Source organism: Caloenas nicobarica, chromosome 1 (assembly GCF_036013445.1).
Source record: "Caloenas nicobarica isolate bCalNic1 chromosome 1, bCalNic1.hap1, whole genome shotgun sequence".
Lineage (NCBI taxonomy): Eukaryota > Metazoa > Chordata > Aves > Columbiformes > Columbidae > Caloenas > Caloenas nicobarica.
In genome coordinates, this window is record NC_088245.1 from 27,228,952 (window position 1) to 27,243,764 (window position 14,813).

The 14,813-nt window shown below is 38.7% G+C and overlaps 1 protein-coding gene across 1 annotated transcript in view; it reads left to right on the plus strand.

Annotated features, from left to right (window-relative positions):
- Positions 1–14,813, plus strand: part of ASZ1 (ankyrin repeat, SAM and basic leucine zipper domain containing 1) — a 40,531-nt gene that overhangs the window by 12,004 nt on the left and 13,714 nt on the right. The window contains exons 5-8 of the mRNA XM_065655351.1: positions 7,903–8,014; positions 8,281–8,415; positions 10,822–10,934; positions 14,581–14,656. Coding sequence (XP_065511423.1) covers positions 7,903–8,014; positions 8,281–8,415; positions 10,822–10,934; positions 14,581–14,656 — 436 coding nt within the window. The remainder of the gene's footprint in view (positions 1–7,902; positions 8,015–8,280; positions 8,416–10,821; positions 10,935–14,580; positions 14,657–14,813) is intronic.

Below are 14,813 nucleotides of genomic sequence, written 5' to 3' on the forward strand. Positions count from 1 at the left end.
AGTTTACCACAGGTGTTAAGAAGTAAGCTTCACATTATTTGGCTGTCTCAGCACTTCTCTTTTGTCTGCCAACAATTGGCATGTGTGTGAATGCAAAGCAGAATACTTAACTTTGATATAAGGTCAAGTTTGGTATTTACCCTTTCTCTGTTGGGCTGTCAGGACAGCCAGTGGGCTTTTTTATTTCATGTCATCTGGAGGTGATACACAGAAACCTGCAATTAATTAATTAATTTGTTTGTTTTAGTTGAAGTTTTAGTTTGTTTATTTAGTATGAAGTGTGCATGGAGCAGGGAAGGACTAAGGAGAAAAACTGATTTTTGAAATGCAGTCTAAGAAGATGGGTTTAGGAGTCTGTAGGTTGGTTTCTTTGCAATAGGGTAAGGTACTGAGGATAGAGTATTCAGTAGAGTAACTTCTGATATTTTTGCTAAAACAGAATTGGGAACTGAATACTGATGGCTGTAAAAACAGTTTTGTTAACGCAAATGTAGTGTGTCAAAGCATAAGTGCTAACTGAAGAGTTTTGAAAGACAAACAAGAAGTAAGGCAATGGCTGAGTGAAACAAGAAGGCATTGTAAGACCTGCTCTGGCTAGTCTTTGTAGACCTACTATAGCCTGAGTGTTTCATTTAAGTGAATGCTACCTGGAGAAAATTTGTTCTGCTTATCTTGCATCATTCACTTCTCTTTTGCTTGAAAATGTACATTATATACTTCATCCTTTTGTAAAGCCTGGAAATACTTAAGCAGTCTTTTTTTAAAAACCTCTTCTAACTTGCAGTGCTTTCTTAAAGGCACACTGGGTTTATGAATGTTAAGCTGTTATTTCATTATAGACAGAAGGAAAAGGCATAATGAACTGAAAACTACCACTGCTAGGATTACATGTCTCATAGACTGTTTAGTAAATATGGGTTCTAGTGATGACAACCTGCAAGTTCTTGTTTAGGTAGAGTAAAAGAAACCTGATGGCTTGCCGGCAAGGAGAATGTGTTGAGTTGCTGTTTCATGCCAATAACTCTTTGTTAGAAGATGATACAGGCAGGTGAATAACTGAAACCTCCTTTATTTTAACATAAGCTCTTTGTCTCTTGTTCTGTATGGAATATGTGCAGGTTTGATTTTGTTTGTGTGGCTTTTTTTCCCTCTTAAAATTTCTAGCACAATTTAGTCCTGGTCAATGACCAAGCCTTCAGTGTTTCTGCTCTACAATGGTTATGAATTTTGTGTATGTTTAAAAAATAAGTCTTTAGAAAACCTTCAGGTTTTTTTTCTTAGGGTAAGTATTACAAGAACTAGACCTTTGTCTGTCTTTTGTCATTATACAGATTAAAAGTTGAGAGTGAAGCACACTGTCATGTACATGAATGCATATACAAGAAATTAAAATCACTGCTCAGGTCTGGTATTAAGTTGCCTGTGAACGTTAACTTAGGATGACATTTGGAGCAGTTTTGAAAAGTATCAAAAATGGTTTCATCATGAAAGTTTAGTCTGTTTTGCCCTCTTGAGAAGATGATAATGGAGGGGGGAAATTTTATCACAGTATTGCCCAATTCATGAGGTAGATCTCTCTTCATGTTACGTAGTCAGAATAAATCAATTGTGTAATGCGTCAATTTTAGCAAGATATTTATTGCTACTGATAAGATACTCAGTCAGCACTGCCGCATAATAATTTCGAAGACCTTGACATTATCATCCTATGATAGTTAACCATGCCAAATGGCAAAGAGTACCTATCAGGTAAATAGGTAAAAAGACAAATAACCCGTGAAAAGTGAATGCACTACAATGCATTTTATGGCTAGTGCAAGAAAATCAAGGAATTTAATACTGATTGAGTCAAGATTTTTGGTCCACTTCAGAGCAAAAAATACCTTGTGATGTTACGCTATATTATACTTCATGCTTTTCAGAGAGATTTTTATTCTAGCACTGTGAACTCAGGACAGAAAGAATTATTTTATGTTGATCAAACATCAGGACAGCAGGACTAAATGTAAAAAATCAGATGCGAAATTACATTTACTGAAGTACTGTTTTCATCTGAGATATATCCATATATCCCTTCCTCTTATCCGAGTTAGGGAGAAGTCAAAAGCATGGTAGATGTGTGAGTTTGGTGAGTTTGGAAGAGTGGCTTTTGAATGTAAGTGTGGAGGCTCGTTCATTTGATCTTTTTGGTAGGGGGAAGGAGTTTAGACACTGAAATAGATGATTGTACTTTTTCCCAGCTAGTATTGACTGTACGGTGGTACCAGCAGGCTTTCAGGTGTTGATCACTGTTTCTAGGCACAAGTGTGAAATACTCAGGGGCAGCAGCAATATCAGGTGCTATTTTTAACACAGGCATTCTGACAATGTACTGTAGTGTCTTGGAATGTCACCTGAGCAGCCTTTGTGTAACACAGAAACAAAACCTGCACTGAAATCCATTAGCATTGTATTAGCTACATTGCATCATATATTAAACTTCTGTCATTGCCACTAGCTTACCCTGATCATGGGTTATTTGCATAGAATTGGATTGATTTTTTTTTTTTTTTTTTTTTTTTTTTTTTTTTACATGACAGAGAATTGCCATTTCATTAGAAAGATGGAGTATGTGCTAAATTTCTTGACTGGAGACTTTACCCTCACTTTGGAAGTAAAGTTGAAAAAGGTCTGAGAAGTTTCTGATTCTGTGGATAACTCATTTCTTTTTCTGATTTATGTCAGTGTCCATGTCTTCAGCTGAACCAGCTTGCATGTAAAAATGCAATGGAGCGAGGATGTAGGAAGACAGGACAGGATAATTGGGAATGTCATAGCAGAGAGTTCTGCCATCCCTGTTGGTAATTTTTATGCTAACCCCTTTTATAATCACATCCTTTGTATTTTTCTAGTCATATGAAGATAACTTTGTAGCTGTCTACCTTCCCACCTCTGTGTGCTGTAGAACTTACACAGATGCCTTTTTTAATTTTAAAACAAATATGTATACAGAGTTCAGAAGCAGAAAGGTACAAGAACTGGCAATCTGAAATGAAGCTTAAAACTAGGGCACCTGAAACTAAGCTGTCACCTTTTCCAGCCCAGCCTTCTTACTAGAGTTGTATGTTTGTTCTCCTAACACGTTCTGCTTCAGTAATGTAGAGGACTCTCCTACCTTGCTCGAGCAGACAGTGCCTGCAAAAAGAATCTTGCAGCTCACAGTACGCTAAAGTATGTTCTTCCAATATACTCGTTGTATAAGGTTTCCTACCTCATAGCTTAAAGATTCAATAAACCAGAAAACGGGCAAGTAGCTTTCCTTCTGTTGCTGTGGGCACACTGTTAACTGCTTAATTTCTCAGTTCCAAGCTTAATATACAGCACTGGTGTGGTGAAACTGGCTCCAAAAGGTTCTGAAGATGCCTCCTGGTTATCTGAAGCTGTGTTCAGTCTGCAGATCAATAAGCTAAAATACTAGTGTCTTGTAGCATCATTCCCTTTGAGATCTCAATAAGAAAAGATTGTGACTAAACTCATAAGGTTAAATTGTTTTCTACCTGCTGTATTTTTTTCTAATGTTAGTGATACACTGGTCTAGTTAATAAACATATATTCCAGTTATGAGACTTTACGTACACCTTATACTTCTCAAAATCACCAGCCTAAAATACTGAATTTTCTATAGATAATCTCCTCAATGGAAGGAAACCTGTGTTTAGATGGGAGGGATCTTCTCTTCCTCTCCTCCCCCTTCTGAAATTTTCCAGGAAGATGAACTTTGTTTTGCTTGAGAGTGTGCTCCCAAATGTAAGAGCATGTGTTTGTTGGTTGTGGTGAGTTCTGCACCACAGGTTCAGCTGAGTATAACAGACAGTACTTGGGACACTGTTCAGTGAGATAGGCAGCTACCACTGCATCACCTGGTTTTGTTGCGGCACAGGGTTACCCAGGCTAGGAGGCTCCAAGTGGTAGCTTTTAGGGCTGTTCCGTTCAGCTTGCTCTTGTGATTGTGTTTTGCCTCATTTTTTTTTGGCAGGATGAAGGTGAAATGAGCCTATAAGAACCTCTGGTTGTGTCTTTGTGTAGATGTCTCGAAGTTTCAGATGGCCTTGAAAACTGAAAGACCTTTTGGTTTTGTATTTTTCTCCAACTTCAACATAAAAGCAGAGCGACCTAAAAATAAAAACAAAACAAAAAAATCCCTTCCATTTGCATTAAACCAGGGAAGAATTCCTTGCTTTTTATTTAGGTGCTGCATAGCTGGAAGCAAACATAGTTGGAACAGACATCATGCTTAATCAATAAATTGCTTATATGCCTTTTTAAGGTTTTTGTTTATTTATTCATTATCACTAGAAGTATCGTGTTCAATGTAGGCACAGGTCACGTGGCAAGTTGTGCTGTAGAAAAGGACTTTGCAGGTGTTTGGACAAGAAGGTCACCTGCAAGCCAGATTGCTGAAATGCAAATGTCTGCACAGTTCCTCCATATGTCGAAACAGTTCTTCAGATCTTTTATCTGGATGGTTATCACTACACCTTCTATGTGCATGTTTAGATCCCAGTAAGATGTACCAATACATTTAATTTCTTTTCAACTTTAGCAAGAAACCGTGGAATTGGCGTCTTATAGCTTGTTGTGTTTATGGGGGTTCTTTGCAGGGTTAGAAAAACCAGATTTGTTTTCCCTAAATGCTCTGGCCTCCCTCTTGTGGACATATGTGTAAATGGACCCTGCTTTCTGAGGTGATGCCTATGCAGCTTGTGTCCAAGACATTAAACAATACCTCCTCATGTATAGTGGTGCGTAAATGCAATTTGAAATTTATGCAGGACTACATATGTTTCCATCCTGAAACAGCTTGTAGCCTTTGAAATTAAACTCAAACATTAAAATGGAATACTTGAAGTACTAATTGCATATTCATGTTAGCGGACCTTCTTAATTTTAACATCATGTTTATTGGGCTATACTTAAAAACGGAGAAACTTCTTCAGTGGCTTTAATGCCAGTGAGTTGTTGCCCTGATTTCGTATGCCTTGTCTACAGTACTGTGCAGCTGCAACCACTACCTGATGTTCTTTGCAGACAAGACTGTTCTGTAGCCTCTGGACTTTTGTTCAGTATTTTTCCTTTTGGAAAAGGAGAAGATAATTGTGAGGTAGTAGCAGTGTGCAAGTTCAAAGACAAACAAACAAAAAAAAATTGAGAGCAGAAGAAATTAAAATGAAATTAAAATGAATACAGGCATGAATGGACTGTTTTTGCAGTCAGATGTAAATACTTCAAAGATGATAGCATGGCAAGTCTGTCAAACCTAACCTCCTAATGAATAGAAATTGGGGTGGGAGGGAGTGTCTGCATTGGGCAAGCAAGTTTGATTTCTGCTGCTATAAATTATTGGGTAGTAATCAACTTCTGTTCATTCTTTAAAATATAGATATCTATCTGTATATGTCTAGATATCTGTATCTTGCTACCTCATCCGTTTGTTAAGTAACAGGGGCAGATTGTAGAGTCTTTTTCTCTATTTTTATAGTAATCTTCATAGGATCATAGGGTAATTCAGGTCAGAAGGGACCTCAGGAGGTCTGTAGTCCAACTTCTTCCTTAAAGCCACCTCCACTGTGACATCGGACTTGGTTGCCATCTGGTCTTGAAACCCGCCAAGACTACAAAATTTCTCTGAGCAACCAGTTCCACTGATTGACTGTGTCCCATGGTAAAAATGTCTCCTTATCTTCAGTCAAAACTTCTGCTTTTGCAGTGTTGATGGACTAAATTGAATTATAAACTGATGCAAGTCTTTTCATTTCGTTAGCAAGTTCCTTTCTCTTATTGACTATGTCTTGAAGGCCTGGTTACTTTCGATTTTGCTTATCTCCAAGTAATTGATTCCCCTTGCCCCCAAGACTCTTTCAAATTTGTAATACGACTGGATTTTTTTCAGTGCACTTTTATCTGTGTTTGCATAAGACAAAGTATTATCCCTTTGTTAGTGAGCAATAACAAGGAAAGATGAGCAAAGCCCTACTTCTCTCAATACTCTGGAAGGAAGCAGAAAGTCTGTATTTTTAGACAACTGCTTTGGTTTCCATATGCTTTTCAGGGTCCCTCTAGTGGTCGATATTGAACTTACTAAGAAACACAATACTGCAAAGAGTAATCCTCCCCTCACATCCTGAGGAGATGATCTTTTGACAGCAGATTTTTGACACAGAGCTGTACATAAAAAGCAATACGTGATAGTTTTTCAGGAAAAAAAAATCATTTTAAGATAGAATAAATTATAATTGACCATCCCTAGTAAAATATTTTAACTTTAATCTGATTTCTTCATAGCAACCAGAAACTCCACATCTTTGTCTTCCAATCCTGCATTTTTTTTTTAATTCTGCAATCTTATTCCACTGAAGAATAAGTGTCAGCATCTGGAAACATACTTTTCTGACAGAAACTTTTGAGCAGTATTTTTTTTATTCTTTCAAAACCTTCAGAGCAATTCACAATGGCTTCATCTCATAAGCATCTTAACAGAAGCATAATATCAACAGACTGTTGTCATCATGGTTTTGGCATATTAAAAAGAAGGAAACATAATGGGAAAGGTTGTGTCTGTAAGTATTCACTTCTTCAGCAACTGTAAGAAATAGTCATATACATAGGAGAGAAAGCATCAACACATACAGTTCTAGGAACAGAAAATAATAATGGGATAAAGGACAGAAATATGCAGATATGTATTTAGTTTTAGTACTTTAAAAGTTAGGATTTTAAGTATGTTATTTGTATGTAATTCTGTGAAGATTGTTCTCAGGCATACTGGGGAGGGGATTTGGATGTTGTAAATCCATGTGCACCCTGTGCTGTTGCATTGGACCTGTGCATCCGGCAAGGGTTGTGTGACCTGTCATTCTTTTACTTACATTGTTTTTACCAGAGAGGGTTTTGCAAGCATGTACGTAGTTGTTGTTCTTAATATTAGCCCTCTTAAATATTCGGTTGTGATTTACAACTTGCACGCCACAAAACTGCATATTTCTTTTCGTAACTTTGGATTTAAATTAAACTGCATATAGAATATGTCACTTAAGCTGTGTCTTTTAAAAATAGGTTTTGAGGTAAAAAATGAAAGTCTCTGCCAGTTTTTTTTTTTTTTTTCTAGGGGGATAAATGGGTGATTTGCTGGAATTCTCTGCTTTTAGCAGACAAAAACTATGATCTGCAGTTATGCCTATTCCCTTCTCGTTAAGCTGGTCCGTGTGCTAAATGAGAGGCTTGCTGCTGGGTCTGTGGTAGCAGCAGGAGGGATGGCCTTTAAAAAGTGGTTTTGTGTAGTTCAGAACCGAAATAGAAATGGTTTATTCAACAAGCTACCATATTTCATAGCTGGGACATGTTAAGGTTATTTTTTTAATGCTCTACTTGAATTTGAAAGTGACAAAGGATTGCAGGTTTCTTTGTTTTTTGTTGTTGTTGTTGTTGTTGTTGTTGTTTGGGGGTTTTTTGTTTGGTTTGGATTTTTTTCTTTGTTAGTTGGTTGGGGTTTTTTTAACTTTTTCTCCCAGAAGTATTATCAGTCTATATTCTGAACTCCTGGAAGAGACTGGTTTAGTTTCCTCTAAGTTTCTTTCTTGTGAAGGACAACAATTGACTTCTTGACTTCATTTAAATCAGGAAATGAATGCCAGCTCTTAAAATATTTAAAAGTTGCTAACTGGACATAAATGAGTTGCTGACTCTGTATGTTCTGTTAAGGTGACCCTGTGCTGAAGTGTGAATATGGTGTCTTGGGGTTTCATCCTCTGCTTAGTTCTTCTACAGAACAAAGAATCATTATAGAATTGAGGTGCTCTACTTGATAATGCCGTTGGATTTTGATATCTTGAAATACTTTTTTTCACCCATCCACCTTTCTTTCAGGAAACAAATGACTCCACTGATGTACGCCGCTAGGAAAGGATACCCTCAGGTTGTTGCTCTTCTTGTCGCTCATGGATCACACATAGATGCCCAAGACGAAAATGGGTATTCAGTAAGTGATTTATTTCTGTGTGTTGTAATTAGTGATACAAACTTTCAAAAGCAAGAACCCACAAACTTGTTTCGAAGTATAGCTTCCTCAGAAATACTCATTAGTATATTCTTCTACTTTAACACCGCTTTGCTATTATTTTGCCTTACATGTCTTTGTCTCCAGATTCTGCCATATCAGAACTTGTGAATGTTGCATTATTGATTGAACCTCTGTTTGTTTTTACTCCATATCTAGACTTGGTAAAATGAAGTTGTTCTTTGCAGGCATTAATATGGGCAGCACAGTGTGGACATAAAAATGTCATTTTTAAGTTGCTCGAGCTGGGAGCTGACAAAAATCTGCAGACTAAGGATGAGAAAACAGCAGCAGAGCTAGCAAAAATCAATAAACATTCAGAGGTATTTCTTTTCTCTTTGAAATGTAAATTCTGTGGTTTGCCTCAAAAATCTGTTCATTAGTTGTATAATTTTCTGTAGAAATGTTACTTTAATAACTAAATTATAGCAGCTAGTTGAATACTTGTGCTGTTACATCTATATAGACTATTTTCTGTTACATCCCAACTTTTCACAGGGCTCTAAGTGCTATGATGTTTTCAGGAATGTTGATTTTTTTCTTCAGGATCCTTGACTTCAGACTTAGAATACAGAACAAGGGATAATTTATGTTAGTAATGTTGATATGAGAAGTAGAAAAATGACGTGTTGGTTTTTACCTGTCTGACAAAGTGTGTGAGAGAATGTGGATATCAAACGAATCTGCAGTGTATAGTTTCTGATTGAATTTGGAAGTGAAAAAGCTAAAGCTAAAAAGGTGGGGAAGCTGGTACCGACCATTTTGAAAATCCATTCTTGGGAGGGAAGAAGGGGTAAAATAATGTGAATTGAACATCAGATCATTGGAAGAGCAGTCACTAATTATCAATGTAAGGAGAGAACTGCTGAAGTCAACATATATATCCCTAAATCTGTTTACCACTGGTTACCACATGATACATGCTAGATCAATCAGACCAGATTTCTGTGTATTTTGCTTTCAGTTGCTCTTATCAACAATGTGGCTTTTTGCAGTGGCTCTTCAAAACTGTATGTGAATTGTAGTTCACTTTACAGCTTCTTTTTCTTTCTTTTTTTTTTTTTCTGCCAGACTCCAGGGCTAGGCAGGAGCAAAAATGATAACTATGCACCAAGCTGTCAGTGTGGGCTGGCAAGATCAGTGTCTGAGGCTTAGTGATCTGTTAGCTCAGGTTACTGAAAGGAGGTACAAATGCTTTTTGCCTTTGATAAATGACTTGTTCAACCATATAATCTTATAACAACTTTGTCTGACACGGGGGGAATACAGATTCCCCACATGTGAGAGGGTGGGTCTTGCCTCTTGACCTGTGAAGCGGTAACTTTCACACAGTTATTTCAAAGTCTTGCAGATGATATTGAGATATTTAATGGTCGTGAGCTTTTTCCAGCTTGGGGGTCTGCTCTTCAGGCTGTATGACAGGTTGTCATATAGACTATGTCTGCAGAAACTATATCTGGAAAGGGAGATATTTTTCTTTACATGTTGTACTGGGTTTGGCTGGGATGGAGTTATTTTTGTTCCAAACAGTCCATATGGTGCTATGTTTCAGGTTTGGGACCAAAACAGTGCTGACAACACGGCAGTGCTTTAGCTGTCAAGGCTTTCTCTGTTTCTCACTCTGCCCCTCACCTCTGGCAAGTGGGCTGGGGGTGAGCAAGGGGCTGGGAGGGGCCACAGCCAGGACAGCTGACCCCAGCTGACCCGAGGGATATTCCATACCGTATAACATCATGCTTAGCAATGAAATAATCAAGGGAGTTTTTCCAAAGTACCTGTTGCTTGGAGACTGGCTGGGTATTGGTCTGCTGGTGGGAGGCTGTGAGTGATTGCCTTTGCGTCACTTAAGGTTTGGGGTTTTTTTTTTTTCCCCCTTCATTTACTGAACCGTATGTATCTCAATCCATGATTTTTTTTTTTTTTTTTCTTTTCCTCACTTTTACCCATCTACTTCTCCCCCATCCTGCTGGGGTAGAGTGAGTGAGTAACTGAGTAGGGGCTTATTTGCCAGCCAGGATCAACCCACCACACATGCATATATGTATATGTGTATATAAAACTGGCTAGTGACTTCAATTTCAGGAAAGTGGTTTCACCATTCCCTATGTGAGTTTTGAGATAGTTACTAGAAAATCCAGCAAAACAAGTAGAATCTCAAAACTCACACAGGGGCAACTCAGTTTCTGGAATCCATCACTGATGCATAGTGATGTCTGGCAGAAAGCTTGCTTATTTAATCAGTTGAAAGAATCCGTGTCTGACTGATATAGTTAACTTAGATTGTCAGTTGTAAATTGCTAAATGTTGAATCCAGATATGCACTGGAAATTGAGATATTAAAATAGTCATACACCCTGTACTCTTTAGACGAGTTATTCCTTTGTATATGTAAACTGTTGTCTACGAACCACAAAAATGAGTATGTTGGTGTATTGCTGCTTCTGTAATGACAGATGCTAACTTTTTTAGACTATGTTATACATACTGTTTTGCTCCTCGTCAGTTCGTTGTTGTGCTGGAATTCAGTTAATTCAGAAATACTGGTGATAAACTCTGTGGGCTTAGTGTTAACTCCTCGTCATAGTTGCATGCTTTAGAGGAGAAGTGGCAGATGTTTCATGTTCCCTGTAAGTAGTCATTTATGATAGAACTCTTTGTAGTCTTACTCCTGTGTCTTTCTTGATGCATTTTGATTTTGAACAATAACGAATTCATTTTGGCTCTTCCAGATTTATAGTTTACTCTCTTTGGCTGCAAATCACTTGCAAGGGGGATGCCATGAAACGATTAAGCAAGAGACTATCTACAAATTTCTGACAGCTGCCTCTGACCACAGAGTTGGGTAAATGCAGTCATACTGTAATTTTAGCTTACAAACATTCCTAAGAGATTGTATTTATTTATATCAATGATTAAGTTGCACTGATATGTATTGTGTATTGTTTGGAGCGCTGCCAAGAATCCACAGTAAGTGTATTAATGAACTATTAATTTTTCAGGATTTCCAAGTTTCTTTGCATTATAAACAAAGAGCATGCCCTAGATCTTTCCTTCTTATAACTTGGTGTAAAGTATAGTAGAGCCAGCGTCCAGTGTCACTTCAGTTCATTTCAGCTCCGTTAAATTTGTATATTCCCTTCTTGGATACTCCTTGTCGTGTGGTTGTCTTTGTTTGATGTTAAATTTTTGATGTTTTCAGTGAATGCCTGTTTTCAGCTTCATGACTCCAGGAAGGGCTATGCCACTTTCTTTTTTTCTGCATATCTGAGAGTCAACATTAATATGAACACTAGTTAAGCTGTACAAGTTTTTGCATAGTGTGCCCTGACCCTGAATCTTGCAGGTGTCCTATGACTGAAATCAGCCCCTGCTTCAGCAACTTCAAAGATCTCTGATAGGGTTTTGTCCCAGAAGGACAAATCTGGGACACATCCCTCAAGGGTTTTTATGTTAACAATAGCTAGTTTTGATGTTTCATAACTTTGAGCATCTATGGTAATTAGTAGAACCCTTTGTTTCAGAAAACAGTCCCCTGGAGTGTATCAGATGTCTGGCTGTTAAACGCCTGCTCTTGCAAATGTATCTTACCCGTTTCCACATACACACATACCCACCCCCTAGTGAGTTGTGGTCTTTTTTTCATCTAGTGATAGTCAAGATGTACAGTGATACCTGTGTTTACTCCATCAGTTTATTGAGGAAGTGTGGACTGGATGATCGGGTAGTGAGGTGGACCGCAAACTGGCTGAAGGAGAGAAGCCAGAGAGTCGTGATCAACGGGGCAGAGTCTGGTCGGAGGCCTGTATCTAGTGGAGTGCCTCAGGGGTCAGTTCTGGGGCCAGTATTATTCAATATATTCATCAACGACTTGGATGAGGGAATTGAGTGTACTATCTGCAGGTTTGCTGATGACACCAAGCTGGGAGGAGTGGCTGACACGCCAGAGGGCTGTGCTGCCATCCAGCGAGATCTGGACAGGCTAGAGAGTTGGGCGGGGAAAAATTTAATGAAATATAATAAGGGAAAATGTAGAGTCTTGCATCTGGGCAGGAACAACCCCAGGTTCCAGTACAGGTTGGGGAATGACCTGTTGGAGAGCAGTGTAGCGGAAAGGGACCTGGGGGTCCTGGTGGACAGCAGGATGACCATGAGCCAGCACTGTGCCCTTGTGGCCAAGAAGGCCAATGGCATCCTGGGGTGTATTAGAAGGGGGGTGGTTAGTAGGTCGAGTGAGGTTCTCCTTCCCCTCTACTCTGCCCTGGTGAGACCTCATCTGGAATATTGTGTCCAGTTCTGGGCCCCTCAGTTCAAGAAGGACAGGGAACTGCTGGAGAGAGTCCAGCGCAGGACAACAAAGATGATTAAGGGAGTGGAGCATCTCCCTTATGAGGAAAGGCTGAGGGAGCTGGGTCTCTTTAGCTTGGAGAAGAGGAGACTGAGGGGTGACCTCATCAATGTTTATAAATATATAAAGGGTGGGTGTCACGAGGATGGAGCCAGGCTCTTCTCGGTGACAACCAACAGTAAGACAAGGGGTAATGGGTTCAAGCTGGAACACAGGAGGTTCCACTTAAATTTGAGAAGAAACTTCTTCTCAGTGAGGGTGACGGAACACTGGAACAGGCTGCCCAGGGAGGTTGTGGAGTCTCCTTCTCTGGAGACATTCAAAACCCACCTGGACGCCTTCCTGTGTAACCTCACCTAGGTGTTCCTGCTCCGGCAGGGGGATTGGACTAGATGATCTTTTGAGGTCCCTTCCAATCCCTAACATTCTGTGATTCTGTGATAGTTCCTTGAGCTGGATGTCTCCTTCCCGCCATTTGCCTGCACAATTTTCATCACAGGCATTGCCAGTTGTCCTCTCAAGTCTGTTCTCTCAGTTGCTCCTAATGCATCATCAGTTGTGGACATCAATTGTGCCCATCAATTGTGCCCCACCATGCAGGCTCAGTCAGCATAACTTGACATCCTTGCTGTTGTCATCTTTTGTCATCCTTAGGTAGTGAGTATAGCTTCAGTCCTTGCTGTCTGCCATCCTAATTAGACAATTGTCCTGTCTCCTCCTGGAGAAGGAGATGCACATATCTGTCAGGAATTTACTTCTTCAGCTCCTGGATGAGGTCCTTCTCTGGTTCAGGAGCTTTCAAGTTATTGTCTAGACCAGCAGCGTCAAACTCATTTTCACCGGCAGCCACATCAGCCTCGCAGTTGCCTTCAAAAGGCCAGATGTAATTTTAGGACTGTATAAATGTAACTACTCCTACATTTAGGAGTTTGACACCCCTGGTCTAGATGCTGAATAGCCCTTTCTTTGATTCGGGAAAATAAGTCCTTTCCTTGCACTTTTAGCAGAACCAAAAGTCATGAGTTACCCAAGGGCTCCTAAAACCTTTGCAAACTGGGCAGTTTGAATGCTGGTTGAAGGGCGTTGGTTGTACATTCAGAAATCCTGGAGTGCAAGATTCTCAATGTGCAAACCATAAATGTTTTCTTATGTATTCAGAATAATTTTCAGAGAGGTTTCTTTGGGGTTTTGTTTTGTTTGCGGGAGAGGGGGAGCGCTTGCTGCCTTTTCTTCTCCTCTTTTTTTTTTCCTTCTCTTTTTTTTTTTCTTCTCCTCTTTTTTTTTTTTTTTTCTTCTCCTCTTTTTTTTTTTCTTCTCTTTTTTCCAAATTTTAATAGGAGCTCTTTAAGTCTTTAATGTGAAAAGGGGGCAAACCTTCATTTCAGGGCCTTCAATAAGGCAGAGCAAAGTATCTAAACTCAGGCCTTTGGCAAAGGATTCACTGTAGCAATTGCAGTAGTCCTTTCTGCATTTCATATGATTTGCTTTTTGGTTTAATTCTGTTCATTACAGTTGTTCATCTGACTGTTGAAAGCTGTTTAGATTTTTTTTTTCGTTCTATTTTTATATCTTTTGGGGAATCAAAATTAATATTTTATCTTTGTTTGTAAATGTTAAACTCTGAACCTACAGTGGATTACACTACTTCTTCAGTCTACCTTCTGAACAGAAGTCTTCTGACAACAAAGTTCTTACCAGGCTAATTTCCGCTATCTTTCATTATAGACATTCCTGTTTTCTTGATAACCTTTTTTGGTTTAAACGGAACTGGAAGATTAACAGTTGTGGGCTGAATCCAATTTAAATGAATGTTATCTGATAAGAATACATAGTTGTCTTCTTTAACCCCACTTCCAAATTTTGAACATTTTGCTACTTACGATGGCATTTATTTATGAAAATCATTCCCTTTAGGCTCAATTCAACTCATTAAACTGAAAAGCCATTTATAAAATTTTGATAGATTAAATTGTACCCCATGATGCTTGATGCTCATGAGATACTACTGTCATCAGTAGGTGTGTACAACTTTAGGTTGCTCCCCAGTGGTTTGTCCGGAGAGCTTTTCTATAGTATTTTGTTCTGGATGTCTTTTTTAAATTTCCACTGTATTCATCTCAAATCTCATTAATTGTATTTACAGTTCCTATTCAACTTTAGATGACATGGAAGTGTTTTTACATGGTCTTGGTCTAGAACACATAATAGGATTATTGAAGGTAAGTTTGTGATGTGTCTGCTGTCTGTAAAGTAATTTATGAAATCAAAATGCACCTACAGCATAAAAAAGTTCTATGTCTATTAGTATTTTAATTCACATAAATGTATTAAATTAAGTCAAATAAATTTACTAAACAGAAGTTTATATATGAAGTG